Source organism: Cnephaeus nilssonii, assembly GCF_951640355.1.
Source record: "Cnephaeus nilssonii genome assembly, chromosome: 7".
NCBI classification, from domain to species: domain Eukaryota; kingdom Metazoa; phylum Chordata; class Mammalia; order Chiroptera; family Vespertilionidae; genus Cnephaeus; species Cnephaeus nilssonii.
Genome location: NC_137078.1, coordinates 85,621,906 through 85,637,134, shown reverse-complemented (window position 1 = coordinate 85,637,134; position 15,229 = coordinate 85,621,906). Strand labels below are relative to the sequence as shown.

General features: G+C 48.7%; 1 protein-coding gene across 12 annotated transcripts in view; it reads left to right on the top strand.

Annotated features, from left to right (window-relative positions):
* EPB41 (erythrocyte membrane protein band 4.1) overlaps positions 1 to 15,229 on the top strand; it is a 162,525-nt gene that overhangs the window by 2,819 nt on the left and 144,477 nt on the right. For 5 of the 12 annotated variants that reach the window (XM_079776691.1, XM_079776688.1, XM_079776683.1 and 2 more), the window contains exon 1: positions 1,870 to 2,405. The exons of 1 other annotated variant lie outside the window; for it this stretch is intronic. In XM_079776691.1, the coding sequence (XP_079632817.1) occupies positions 2,392 to 2,405 (14 nt within the window). In that variant the 5' untranslated portion in view covers positions 1,870 to 2,391. Of the gene's footprint in view, positions 1 to 1,867; positions 2,406 to 15,229 lie in introns of those variants that run through there. 6 more of the 12 variants (XM_079776693.1, XM_079776692.1, XM_079776687.1 and 3 more) reach the window with 5 other exon arrangements.

Below are 15,229 nucleotides of genomic sequence, written 5' to 3'. Positions count from 1 at the left end.
GAGCCTAGAGTCTCTTAAAGTCTTCCAGCACCCATTGCTATAGTCTCCAGGACCTGTTTAGGGACTTTGTCCACCCCCTACATCACCCCACATGAGGGAGAATGGACAGAAGGGGGCAAGAACAAGGGCAAGGTCAAGTGAGATGGGCCCCCAAGTCCTGTTCTTGTCCTGCATTCTCTAAGCATAATTAGAGCTGCACTTACTATGCATGGAACTCTGTGCTAAGCCTTCAATATGCACATTAACTCATGTCATCCTTACAATCTCATGAGGGAATAGGTATTATCCCTCGTTCATAGGAGTTCAGAGAGGTGAATTGACTTGACCAAAGTCACACAGCTAGGAAGTGGCTGAGCTGGGATTTGAACCTAGGTCTGTCTGACTTCAAAGCCCAGACTCACTCTGAGGGAGAGCCTCTACCCCTATAGGTACTAGCCCTTACCTATGCCCATATTGCACCCACATTGTTTACCCCTTACCTATGGAGCCTGCCTGACACCTGCTGGGTGAACTCGGAGCTCTGGGATATTCAGGCTGTGCCAGTGCCCACTGGGCCTGGTATGGGGGGAAAGGAGCAGAGGGAACAATCTGTGGGTCAGGGTCCCCCCAGAAGTTTCCCCCGATGGTCAGCAGCAATTGACTATTGCTCCGGTGTCAGAGCTGGACACTGAGAAAGGCAGCCTTGGTTATGTGGCCAACTTTGGACTTCAGTTTCTCCACCTATAAAACTTGGATTTTATTATTTATTTTTAATGTGTTTTTATTTATTTCAAAGAGAGAGGGAGGGAGAGGGCGAGAGAAACATCGATGAGCTGACTCCTTCACACCCCCTACTGGGCATCAAGCCTGCAACCTGGGCATGTGTTCTGACCTGGAATCAAACCTGCAACCTCTTGGTGCATGGGATGATGCTCAACCAACTGAGCCACACCGGCCAGGGCTGTGAAACTTGAATTTTAGTAGTTGAGTGCAGACATTTCTTGGCCCACGGGTTTGTAGCTGAAGTCAGCGATGGGGTAAAAGGTTAGAGGCGGGGTTGGTGCAGCAGGGCCTGCGCCTGTGGTGAAGGAAGAAGCGTTTGGGCCAGGAACAGCGTGGATCCTGGGCTGGCTCTTTGACAGCTATTTCAGATGAAGGGACTGAGGTTCAAAGCCGTGTCTGGGGCTGTGCAGCCAGTGCTACAGAGACTGAAGGGGAAAAAGCAAGGGAGGACCTGGAGAACAACATCTCGGCAGATGCCAGTTGGAATCCTGGCTTGACTCCTTAACTTAGGCTTGGAGATATGAAGCGACGTGGCCAGAAACACACAGAGGAGTCCCTTCTCACTGTCCTCATCTGTAGAATGGGAATAGTAATAATTTCACCTTTGTCTACTTCCGGGGTTATTGTGAGGATCAGAGGAGATGAGGCATTTGTAGAGTCAGGTGAGAAGGTGGGTGCCTGGTATTTTTCAGCCCAAAGCTGCAGTTCTGGTTATGTGTTTGTGGGGAGAGACACTTCTAACAGCCCCTCTGCTGAGATGCTTTACCCTGGTGATGTGTGGAGAACAGCCGTAAGAATGCCACCACCACTTATTGAATGGGCTCAGGCCTTCGCCTCTCATTGTCTTCTTTAATCCCTACCTTGCCAGGCAGGTGGTGGCCTGACCTGTACTAGATCCCTCTAAATCCCAAGCCTACAGTTCCCTGTACTAATAGTAGCTAACACTAATGGACAGTTTATTGTGTGCCAAGCATTGTGCAAAATGTTTTACATATATTCACTCACTTAATTTTCACAACAACCATGGAGGTGGGTACTAATGCTATCCCCTTTTTACAGATGAATAATTGAGGAGGCCCAGGGGTGGGGTTGGGATAATTGAGGCACAGAGAAGTTAAGAAGTGGGTCCAATGTCACAAAGCTAGTGAGTGGTAGGGCCAGGATTTGAACCCAAGTTCTCATTTCCTCCTTGAAGCACTCGTCACAGTTGTAATTCAGCTAATAGTATATGATTGCCTCCTTACTGCGCTGTAGGCTCCATGAGGGCAGGGAGCATGTCTGTCTACTTCATATTGTATCTCCAATACCTGGCACATAGTAGGTGCTCAGTTCCTATTTGTCCACAGGGATCCCGCTGCCTCCGGTTGGGCTGGGCCCTGGGAGGACTGATGAGCTCAGGGTGGATTATCAGATTATCAGGTTGCTGACTAAGAGGGTATCTGCCCCAGCGGAGCCCCAGAGGTAGAGGGAGGGCAGAGTTTCACCCCTGACCTAGGCCCAGGCCCCGGCCCAAGAGGCGCCCCAGAGGTTGTTTGTTGGTTGTGCTTGTGTCTCACTGCTGTCCTTTGCTTCCATGTGCCACCGTGGTGATGGCTCCTCGGCTTCCCCCTGATTGGCTGCGTGACCCCGATGGCTGCTTCTGGGTGAGTACTGGGTTGGCTAAATAGCTGCGCTGTGGGCTTGATTCTCATGCATGTCCTGTGGCTTTCGAGCCACTAGGAGGTGTAAAGGGAGGCCCAGGAGTGGGGGTGGAAGAGAATACTCTGTGAAGTTAGGATCCTGCCACAGCCACCTGACTTCTCTCAGACGCTTAACACACTGATGTGATTTTTGGGTCACGTGGTACAATGCAAAGGTCTTTGGGGCTAAATAGGTCTGGAGTAAAATCCTTATTCTGCCATTTTGTAACTGGGTGGGTCTTTGCATCTCAGTTTCTCATCTGTAAAATAGGGGAATATTAACACCTAAGGTATGTTTGTTCTTTTCTTCATGTAATCCCCATAAGGGCAGGGATTTTTGTTCATCTGTTCACTGCTGTATCCCCAGCATCTAGGATATAGTGGCATGTAGTAGATGCTCAATGAATATTTCTGAATGAACCTATTTATTCATTCAGTGTCACTATTCCCCATCAATGTGCTTTGTATTGGATTAAATGGCTAATGGATATAAAGTGCCCCGCATCATAGGGGCTCGTGAATGTGGGTTTTCCTTTTTGCTCACTAGACTGTGAATTCCTGGGGTTGGGGGACTCGTTACTGAGCTCTGGGACCTCTGTACTGAATATGGGGCCAAGTACCAAACCCATCAATTAGCAGAGAGAGAGGCCTAGGTAACTAGACTAGAACTGGGGAGGGAGTGGTAGAGCCTCTAGGTTTCGTCAGCAGAGGGGTGGCTGGGGAGGTCTGGGGCTGAATGTGGGAGGGGTGAGGAGGGATTCTGCCTCCAAGTACTTCCGTTTTCCTAGCTGTGTGACCTTGGACAAGTCATTCACTTCCCTGAATCTTGGAGACCTCATCTGTGACATGCATACTTGGAGCCAAGGGGAAGTGCCAGCTCAGGGCCCCATGTGATAATTGTTGGCTTCCTTCTAACCCTGGGCTCATTCTGGGATGGGACCAGGTAAAGGGTCCCTCTTTTGGGCACCTTTCTCTTTTAACTTCCTACCTAGCTGGGACTGGAATCTATGAGTCAGGAGTCTCAGACTCCTCAGCAGCCTGGCCAGGGCCCTGGGAGAAGGGCTGGGCTCTGCCCAGTGTAGAAGCCGCCCAGTGGAAGTCTCAGCGTGGTCACTCTTTTGCTGTGTGACTTGATCACTAACCCGCCTTCTCCAGGCCATCATTGCCTCATCTATAAAAGAGGGTGAACAAAGGACACTTTCCTTGAAGGATTATTTAATGAGCAAATGGATGGATTAGGCATTAACATTGCTGTGACTACTTGGGTCTGGCTGAGGAGGCTTCAGGGCGGGCCCCGGAGAATGACATCCTATCTCAGCCTAGGGATCCTGAGAATGTCTAGTCAACGTATGTATTATTGCCATTCATTGGATGTTTCTTATATGCTGGGATGGTTGTTTATGCTATTTTAGATACATTATCTCAATTAGTCCTTCCAGTGACCCAAGTATTATGACCCCATTTTATGGATGAGAGAACTGGTGCTGAGTAAATCAAGTGAGTTACCTGGAATCACAATGTTATTTAGGGGTGAATCTGGGGCTCAGACTCAAGTTATGACCCCATTTTATGGATGAGAGAACTGGTGCTGAGTAAATCAAGTGAGTTACCTGGAATCACAATGTTATTTAGGGGTGAATCTGGGGCTCAGACTCAAGTCTGCTCATCCAAAAGCCCAAATTCTTAGTGTGACACTCTTTTATCTCCCCTGAGGAGACAGATACTGTGTTTGAGTCATTTCTGTTAATCTCCAATGCCCAGCATGGGGCCAGTGGAAACTACTGAGCTGTTTGCTGAATGAATAAATTCACACACACACACACACACACACACACACACACACACAACCTTCTCCCAGGCCTGCAGTTCTAAGAATTTTGAAGACAACAGAAAGCAGGAGAAATCCAGACGCCATAGTGGTTTAGAGTCAGACAGACCTGGCTTTGAATCCCATATCTATTGTTTACTTTTGTGACCTTGAACAAGATCTTTAACCTCTCGGCCTTAGTTTCCTTATCTGTAAAATGGGGATAATAAAAAAAACCTACCTACCTCCTAGATTCTAGAGAGTTCTTATGAAGATTAAATAATGCATTTGAGGCACATGGTGAGTAATCAGTGATAGTAATTATTGTTATTATAGTTGTAATTATGAATATTATTTGGGGATTACAAAGATATCCCTCTTGGGACAGTGGAGTCCAGATCTGGGAGGGGTCTGCTGGAGACAAGCAGGTGGCAACCTAGTCTGACAGGTTCTGAAAGGCATCTGTAAGGTGAAGGGAGGGAGGAGACCTCTTGGAAGGTCATCTAGTCAGTCACCTAGTTATCTGCTCTCTCCATATCATCTGCTTTCACTAACACCCACTCTTTGACAGAGCATAGCACACAGAGATGAGTCTGTGTTTTCTTTGCCCCCTACCTCCCCAGGTCTTCAGAGTCTAGTTTGGGGGATAAAGATACAGGAATCACCAGCTCCACCTTTGATCGATGGACTGAAGTATGACCTGTGAATATCTTCACAGGCAAAGACCGGGAGAAGGGGCATTCCTAGCTGAAGGAACTGCTTTGCCAAGCTGCAGAGCCATGACCTGCACTTAGGGGAATGGGATTGGAAAGACATGCTCAGGAGAGTTGGGGAACTTGACCCAGAGGCAATGGGGAGGCCATCGGATATTAAGCAGGGGAATCACATAGTCGTGCTTGTATTTTGGGAAGATCACTGGTATAGAGGACAGATGGGAGGGGAGGGGCAGAGGCAAGTCTCCAGGTGAGAGATGCTGAGATATGGGGCAAGGATTGAGTCGTGGGATGGGGAGCAGCGGGGTGGATGTGAGGCCTGCTTAGGAGGCAGAGCCGGCAGGATGTGATAGTGGAGTGCAGGGGGCAGGCAGGAGAGGAAAGAGGTGAGAGTGAGATCTTGGAGAGATCTGAGTGACATACCTGGGAGAAGGAACCAGAGCTGGCTTGGGGTGAAAAAGCCACTTGTCTACTCCTTTCCACCTTCTGTCTCAGTTTCCCCAGGTAGCTTCTGTGTCTGAGCTGGACACTGGCAAGGCCTCTGGCCACCAGGGCCCATATCCCCCATTCCTGCCTTGGGGGTTCCTTGTGGTGACCCTGGCAGCAAGGGCAGCTCTTTGAGGTGGGGGTCAGGCAGGGGCTGTGTGGTCTAGAGAAGCCCGTGGTTGTAGTGCTACAGTGTCACTGGATGTCTGTGAGAGCGGAGGTAAGGAAACCTGTTTCGCCTGCCTCAAAGCTTCAGTGATAAAACGCAATTAGAGACAACAATCACTGATTGGACATTGACTGTGTACTATGTTATAGGGGGAACAAAGATGACTCAGATAGGATTCCTACCTCTTGGGAAGCATGAAGCACTTCTGAGCAGGCCCCGCTGAGCAGGTAGTTAACTTTCCTAGGCATCGGGGGAAGAGATATTTAAACTGAGATTTGAAGGATGAGTAAGGGCTCTCTAGGTGGGCAGTAGAAGGAAGACATTTCTAGGCATAGGGAACATATGTGAAGGTCTGAACCCACATAATGTGCGCAGGGCACGTACTGTAGTTTGGTATGGCCTGAGCACAAAGGGAGAGAGAGGTGGTGGTGGGAGATGAGGCTGGACAGGGAGGCAGGGCCCAGACCATGGAGGGCTGAGAAGATGGTCACTTTGCGGATGGTCACTTGCTACCCTCTCCGCACTGCACCCTCATAGCTGCCTGTTCTCTCTTCTCACGGAGACTGCCAGGCCCTTTCCTCGCCCACCTCCCCTCCTATTCCCTTCTCATCCCTACCCTCGTCAAACCCAGTGGCTCCTCTCCCAGGAGCCAGCACCCTGGGTTCCCTGCCAGCCTGCCACTTACGGAGTGTGGCCTGCAGTCGCTTGTCCTCTTTGAACCTTAGTTTCCACCTCAGCGCAATGGGGACGGCAGGCCTTCCTCACAGGGAAGGGCGGAGGCTTCGATGAGGTAATCCCCACAAATGGCCTTGCACATGTAATGGACACCCGTAGAAAGGATTATATCATGACTTGGACTGCTCCGTCCCCGGGTCCCACCCACCGCTTCCCCTGCCTCTCCTGGCAGCCTGATCTGGCCAACAAAGGAAGGAAAGGATTGAGAAACAAGCCCAAATCTCCAGAGGGGGCCTGGCCCACTGCCAGCGTGCCCCTCCTGCCCCTTGCTCCCCTTGGCTGCAGGCCCAAGGACACTCACTCAGTCTTGAGGCCTGGGCTTCTGCCAAGGCCTCACCCTAGAAGCGTCTTTCTGGCTAGAGGCCAAAGCCAGCAGCAGCCTTGATCAAGAGACAAATACTTTGGGGAAAAAAAAGTACCTTTATTTTTACTCCCTGGAAGCTGGCAATCGGCCCCTTGCTTTGGGTGAGGAGGAGAAGAGCAAGTGTGATGTCCTATATCTGTGGGAGGCCCCACGGACTGGGCAGAATGGGATCCCGGGACCTCCTGGATTCCATCGCAGAGGCTGGTGACCAAGTTCCTTTTGGTATGGATGCGGAACCTCCAGTTAGAGCAGGTGGCTCATGGCACAAGCTCATGCAACAGACACCTCGGTCTCTGGACCCTTCTCTGCGCCGTCCTATGAATGGGCATGAAGTGATGACTGACCTTAGCTGTCCCTGTATTTCTCTGAGCCTCGGTTTTCTGTGCTGTAGAAGGGGCTGCTTTTACTGTGAGGATTGGCAACGATGTAGGTAAACCACTCAGCCCAGTGCGTGGCACTCGGAGTCCTCAAAGGTAGGTAGCTAGTGTTACTGTTATTGGAACTGCTGCCTTTCAGAACCTTCTCTGCCCTCTCTCTTTCCAGTCTAGGGACTTGGAGTTTTGATACAGTTTCTTGTTAAACAAATGACACCCAGTAAACCTGTTGTAAAGCCAGAGGCTCAGCATCTCCCCCCTCCACCACCACTTTCCCCTCTCCTGACTGGCTGGAATACTCTAGCCTCACCCTTAGCCTGATTTTGGCCCCTGCCCCCAGATGACCTCTGCCCTCCTGGATCCAAGCCTGCACAGTCTCTCTTCCAGAAGCCACAGGAGGCCAGTTTCCCTTTCGCACCTTTCTCTGATCAAATGCTACTCTAGTCACTTTGGAAAAGCAGAGTCGGAAGGGTCCTGCGTCACCCACACCTGGGCTGAGGAAATAGAGGTAGACTGTGGGTTCCTGAAACTGTCCTTAGGGAGCCAGGGCAATGCTAAGACTTTCGCAGAGGCCATGAAATGGGCCTAAAAGAGAAAACCTGGTAGAGTGGAAGGAACACCGGACGGGAGGTTGGAGGGCTTCATCTCTCCCCCAGCTTTTCCTGCCCTCTCTGAGCCTCTGTTTTTTGATTTATAAAAGGAAGGGGATGGATTGATGTCAGAGGTTTCTACTAATATTATAGGATTAAAAGAAGGGATTTGGGAGCTGACAGACCTCGATTTAAATCCAAGTCTCACGACTTAGTAGCTGGGGGACCTCTAGCAAGCTTTTTTTTTTTACTTCAGTGAGCTTTAGTTTTTTCACTTATAAAATGAGAAAAATGTTAGCACCTTCACATAGGATTACTTAAGGACTAAATTAGATAATTTGGGGAAAGTTCTCAGTCTATAATTGGCACATTGGAATTATTATTGTTATTCATAATTGAGTAAAGACAAGAACAAGAAATCTGTCAAAGCCAGTCAGAAAATAGTTCCTCGAAGATGAATCTCAGAGGAAAGAAGGGTGAGGGGAAGGGAAGAGATTAACCAAAGATCTTACATGCATACTAGAGGCCTGATGCACGAGCAAAAGTAGGCCTTCCTTCTCCTCTCCCCCCCACCCCCCCAGACTGCTAGCATGGGCTTCCCTCTGGCACCCGGGGACCTGGGCTTCCCTTGCAGAGGGAGGCCCCGTCCACCGCCCATCCGCCACAGCCCATTGGTTGGTGGCCTGGGTCTTCCTCTGCAGGGGCAATCATGGGGCGACAGCTGGGCCCCTGACCAATTGCATCGACCAATTGCATCGCACCCACCTTGGCTGGCCTGGCGCCAGTGGGAGTCATGCGTGGTCCCAGATGGTCGTCCGGAAGGTCATCGGGTCGGTCGTTTAGCTGTTCGGCTGTCTGGTCTAATTAGCATATTATGCTTTTACTAGAGGCCCAGTGCATGATTTAATCATGCACCTGGTGCACCAGCGGGCTGGCTGTCCGCGGGTGCCCCAGGCCTTCCGAAAGCCTCCGGCGCTGCGGAGGCTTTCGAAAGGCCTTGCGCCGGAGCAGACAGCCGGCCGGGTCCCCCGCTTTGGCCTTTGATCGCGGGGGACCTGGCCGGCTGTCCGCCGGTGCCCCAGGCCTTCCGAAAGCCTCCGGCAGCCATGGCACAGACGCTGAGCTCGCGGCGCCAGTGGCGCCGCGAGCTCAGCGTCCTGCTGGCCCAATCAGCTACCCCGGCCACCCTGAGTCCCGCCCCCTGCGCCTCCTGCTGGCCCAATCGTGGGCGTAGCGGAGTGATGGTAATTTACATATTACCATTTTATTATGTAGGATTATTATAGACTAGTAGCCCATTTGCACGAAGATTCGTGCAATAGACCTTTATTCACCTGGCTGCCTGCACCAGTTTTCTGCTGGCACCAGGGACCCAGGCCTTGGCTGTGGCCACTGCCTTCTGCCTTTTTCAGAGTCAGGGCTTGGCCCCAGGCGGTGGCCTTGGGCTCAGCCGCACCCAGCGTCCCTGCTACCGATCGCAGGAGCCGACCCCCAGTGGTTTCCTGCGATCAGTGCAGGCTCCCCGCTGGTGCCCAAGGCCCAGAAAGCCTCCGCCCCAGGCTTTCCTGGCCTTGGGCTCGGCGGCACCCAGCGTCCCTGCTACCGATCACAGGAGCCGACCCCCAGTGGTTTCCTGCGATCGGTGCAGGCTCCCCGCTGGTGCCCAAGGCCCAGAAAGCCTCCGCCCCAGGCTTTCCCGGCCTTGGGCTCCGCCACACCCCAACGTCCCTGCAACGGTTTCCTGGTGGGCTTGGTTGGTGGGCGTGGCTTGGTTAGTGGGCGTGGCTTGGGCGTAGCGAAGGTGCGGTCAATTTGCATATTTGTCTATTATAAGGTAAGATATGCATTCCCTATGGACTCAAACAATAAGATAGTGAAGGCCTGGGGTGGGGCAGGAACCCAATAGAGGGAGGTAATGCGGGGGGGACGAAGAGGGGACATCTGTAATACTCTCAACAATAAAGATATAAAAAAAAGAAAATAATTCGTCGAGAGGGTAGGACTAGAGGCATGTACAGGATTCATTCATTCGATAGTCATTCATTCACTCAACAAGTAATTTGGATTTGGATAGATAGGACACAGAGAAGAGGAGCCAGGAGGCTGGAAAAAGCTAGAGTCAAATAGACCTGCCTATAGCTGCTTGATGTGGAATCAATTACTTCTCTCCTTTGGGTTTCACTCCCTCCTCTGTAAAATGGTGAGAATAGTGAGCTTAATCCTTACCTCCAGGATTGTCCTAAGGCTTAAAGGAGTTCAGGTTCACAGTGGGTGATCAGTCTGTCTGGTTTCTTTCCTCTTCCAGTTCTGTTACTGACTAGAGGTAGATTTCAGGCAAGTCCTTGAATATGTCAGGCACACTTCTGCCTCAGGACCTTTGCACTTGCTGGTCCTTTGGCGTGGAACACTCTGCTCCCCAATACTTTCGTGACTGTTCTCTCATCTCCTTAATTTTTTTGTTTATGTCTCCTTCTCAGTAAAGCCTTTTCTGATTATTCTATTTAATATTGTAACACCCTCTCCTGCCACAACACCAACACTCCCTTATGCTCCATCCTGGCTTATTTCCCCCCATAGCACTAATCACTCTTGGACATACTATATTTTATTGGATATTTGTTTATTGTTTGCCTCCCCTGACGAGAATGTAAGCTCAGTGATGACAGTGATTTTTGTCTGTCTTGTTCAGTGTTCTATTCCCTACACCTAGAACAATGTGTGGCTCATGGTAAGTGCTCAGTAAACATTTGTGGAGTGAATTAATGAATACATAAAGCCTTTTCTCTCTGGGTCTAGCACTGTGCTGAGCACGTAGTAGATTCTCCGTAAATAATTATAGGAGTAGTCATCATCCTCTCCATTTGTCAGATAATATGTTGGGCTGGGTCAACCCTGAACCCTTTCTTCTGACATTTTCTGCCAGGGCATCAGTTTCAGATAGAGTGCCCACATCTTTTGTTCCTGAGCCTGAGCTATGCAGAATTTCTAGTTCAGGCTGTTTGGCTGTTGGGCCACAATGGTTATTATGTCATTATTGGTAATTAGCACTTAGGCTCAGAGGATGAGCTTTTGTTTTTCAGCCGAAATCACAGCAGAGAGTTGTGCCAGCCACTGGGGCCTAGGCCTGGAGCAGCTTCCTGTGTAACTCCCCACTTCCCAGCTATGGGTCCATAGCGTAGGGAGACCTAGGGGCACCTGGGTAAGCAGGTGCCTTCCCCAGGCCGTATTCTGCAGTTTCTCGTCTGCACCCTTGACTCTCCATGCCTGGCCAATATATATAGGGGCTCCTACATAGAGGAGTGCTAGGTTTAGGGTTTCCCAGTGTCCAGCTGTCAGGGGTATTTTCTGATGCTCAGGATTCAGGTAGAATGGGTGGAGGAAATAACCCTGGGTTTAAGACTCAGGAGCCTGGTTCAAGTCCCTGCTTTGTTGCTGTGTTGCTGGGAACCTTAGGCACACACATCACTGCCTCTTCCTGGGCCTCAGCCTTTTCATCTGTCAAGTAGAGATAAAGACACCTCCTGAGCTTCATTGCGAAAGAGAGGCAGGATAGTGTAGTGGGCAAAGGATAGAGTTCTGGAGTCAGACACACATGGCGTCCCACCTGTACCCCTTTCTAGATGCGTGACATTGGGCGAATTGCTTCACTTCTCTGAGCTCAGTTGCCAAAGCTATAAAATGGGGTTAAAATAGTACCCACTCCATAAAGTTGTGAGAGCTAAATAAGAGAATGCAGGCCAAATACCTAGGCACATAGCAAGTGCTCTATACATCTTTGCTGGTAGTTTTATAATGACCATTGTGGAAATGCAGGTAATCTGTAAATAGTGAGAAGAGTACTAGCAGTAAAGCCAGGCAGATGTGGGTTTCAATCCTAACTCTGACACTAAGTGGGTAATCTTGGGCAACTTTTCTCTTCTCTCAGACTCTACTTCCTCATCTGTAAAATGGGAATTATAGTCATACCTTCCTCCAGGGGCTGTTGGGAATGTTCAGTGACAGGTTGTATATACGGTGCTAGTTGATACAGTGGTTGGCACATGTCATCCCCATTTTATAGATAAGGAAGAGAGGCAAGTGACTTGACTGAACTCCCACAGTATCTCAGTGGTGAAGCTTTGATCTGAACCCATGTTGGCCTGCCTCAAGAGCCCATGTTCTTTTTACTTCTTCCTGCCATCACCCATTTAGGGGCTGATGATGGAGATTCTTATGGCTGCTGTCACCTCATTCATTCTGTGATCCCCAGTGCGTATACAAAGGAGATGCTCAATGAGTGTTTGTTGGATGAAGAAAAGGGGTACCAGTGTGTCCTCACTTCCAGATAGGCTTTTGCCTTGGGGTTGAAGAATTTTTTTGGCTTGGTTGAAGGCAGAATACAAATACAAATAAAAAATAAAAATCATATGCAGTGCAGGTGTGAGCTTTGTAATCTGCAGAACCTTTTGCAGCCCTCCCATAATTTGATCCTTCTTGCTACCCTGTGTCACATCCTGGGTAGGCCCTGCCGCCTCCCTTTGACTGGTGAGGATATGGGAGCCCAGAGAGGGTGTTGTGGGCTGAATGTTTAAGCCCCCCCCCCACCCCAATTCATATGTTGAAACCTCAAACCCCAATGTGTTGGTATTTGGAGATGGGGCTTTGGGGAGGTAATTAGGGTTAGATGAGGACATGAGGGAGGAGCCCTCATGATGGGATTAGTGCCCTTATAAGAAGAGACACCAGAGAGCTCACTCTCTGCCATGTAAGGACACAGAGAGAAGGCAGCCACCTATAAGCCAGCAAGAGAGCCTTCACCAGAACCTGACCAGGTTGCCATCCTGATCTCGGACTTCCAGCCTTCAGAACTCTGAGAAAGTAAAGTTGTTGCTTAAGCCACCCAGTCTATGATATGGCAGCCCAATCTGACTAAGGCAGAAGGTAAGTGACTTGCCCGGAGTCACACAGTGAATGTTTGGCAGAGCTGAGGCTGGCAGTTATTTGTAGTCATTTGTCTCTTTCTTCCTCACGGAAACCCTCCCAGTCTCTGGAAGGCTTAGAAATTGAGACAAGCGAGGTTACTAGTTCGATTCCCGGTCAGGCACATGCCCCGGTTGTGGGCTCTATCCCTAGTACGGGGCGTGCAGGAGGCAGCCAATCTATGTGTTTCTTGCTCAGAGATGTTTCTATCTCTCTGTTCCTCTCCCTTCCCCCTTCTCTCTCTAAAATCAATAAAAACATTAAAAAAAAGAAAGAAATTGAGACAAGCTAGATAGGCAGCTCAGGGACTGTCCTGCCATAGCAGCTTTGGAGCATCTTGGGGCAAGTCAAACCTGGGCCATTTCTGGATGCCTAATCCCCACTTCTTCCCTATAGCTCCTCCTCTGCCCTCTCCCACGGTGAGGGGACGGCCAGGCTGACTTTACCGGTTTTAGAAGGGGCCCAACTAGCTGATGGCACTGAGCCTATTCCTGTGTTTCTTGGGAAATTCTCTAGCTAGTGGGTTCCCTGCCCTAGAGAGAGAGAATTAGTGGGTTAAGTTTGAGAGAGCTGGAGGCTTTGCTGGATCAGGGTCATTAGGCTCACTCCCAGCTGGTGAGAGAAGGGGATTCGCGGGGGGGGGGGGGGGGGGGGGCATGGGAGGCCAGATCCTTGGATTCCTCCTTGAATGTCTGTAATCAGAAGGAGTCACAACAGTCTTCCCCTGGGGTCTTGGCACAGATTTTTTTTTTTTTTTTTTTTTTGACGAGAGAGAGAGAGAGAGAGAGAGAGAGAGAGAGAGAGAGAGAGAGAGAGAGAGAAACATCAGTTTGTTATTCCACTTATTAATGCATTCATTGGTTGATTGTTGTATGTGTCCTGACCAGGTATTGAACCTGCAATCTTAGTGTATTGGGATGATACTCTAACCAACTGAGCTACCCAGCCAGGGTGAGGACAGATGTTGATGTTGCTCATTCATATCATTTCTAGACTACTTTCCTGAGAGTGATATGAAAGCAGTATTGGGGGGTGAGGGCATGAGTTGGGGGGTGGGGGGGTAATGGGGGAATAAGGACACGTATGTAACACCTTAATCAATAAAGAAATTTAAAAAAAGAAAGAAAGCAGTACGGAGCAGAGGACAGTGGGATTGCACAGACCTAGTTTAAGCTGTGTGACGTTAGGCAAATCACCAACCATTTCTAGGCTGTAGTTTCTTTTTTTTTTTTTTTTTTAGGCTGTAGTTTCTTTAACTGTAATTGAAGCTAATAATACCTTGCAGGGTTACTATAAGGCTGAATGCAACGATGCATATAAAGTACTTCGGATGTGCCAGACACATAGTAAACACCTCATAAATGTAGTTGTTACTATTTTTAATAATAAATTCTCTTTAAAGTCCCTTCCAGCTTAGGCATTCCTAGGTTTTATGGCTGTAGAATTTAGCCTGGCCTCCAGCTTCAGGAGGGAAATGTAGCTGAAACAGAAGAAGGCACTGAACAGAATCTTGTAGTAGGGGTTGGGAGGCTTAGGTTCAAGTTTAGGCTCTGCCACCCCTATATTGTGTGACCTTGGGCAAATCACTTCCAGTTTCTGGACCCATTTCCCAAACTGTTTAAAAGTTAGCAACGTGGCTTGAAGATCTCTAAGGTCCTATCCAGTCCTAACCTTTTGTGAATCTAGAGGCCTAAAGGAATACCTTAGAACCTACTCACCAGGCCCGCTTTTACTGTTTCAACTTCCTTCCCTTCTGCTTCTTGCATCTTGGAGTGTCTGCACAGCAGAAAGGACATACCTTGCCAACCCTAATATATTTCTGTTACTTACATTTAGATTTTTGCTTTTACTGTGCACAGAGAACTCTTTAAGACAGAGCTTAATATAATTTTATAAGCAAAATACATTGTGTCAAAGAGTCAAAACATGCTCTGTGTTTTCAAGTAGACTTTCATTGCATCTGATTTCTTTTGCTTTTATCTCAATCAGAACAACATACGCTGCAGTCAATACATACTAGAAGAAGAATCACTGGTGTGATTTAGATAAAAGTGTGTTTATCAGGTAGCATAGAAGAGCAAAGAATGGGAAATAACCTAAATGTCCAACAGGTAGGTTTAACTCAATTATGGTATATTCACTTATTATTATAAAAATATAACAAGGCATTGTTAAAAATGGTGATGTAAATGTCATAATTTTGTTAGGTGAAAAAAGTTGGTTCCAAAACAATATGATCTAAATTTTTAGCTCTAGCCGGTTTGGCTCGGTGGATAGAGCGTCCACCTGTGGACTGCGGGGTCCCAGGTTCGATTCCGGTCAAGGGCACATGCCTGAGTTGTGGGCTTGACCCCCAGTTGGGGGGTATGCAGGAGGCAGCTGATCAATGATTCTCTCTCTTATCACTGATGTTTCTATCTTTTTCTCCCTCTTCCTCCCTCTCTGAAATCAATAAAAATATATTAAAAAATAAAATAATTTAAAATTTTAAAAGCATTAGGTTGAATCACATGCAATTTGCTGATATTTGACCATTTTTAACCTATAAAATTAGCAATTTTGTATGACAATTTAATACATATAAAAAGAAA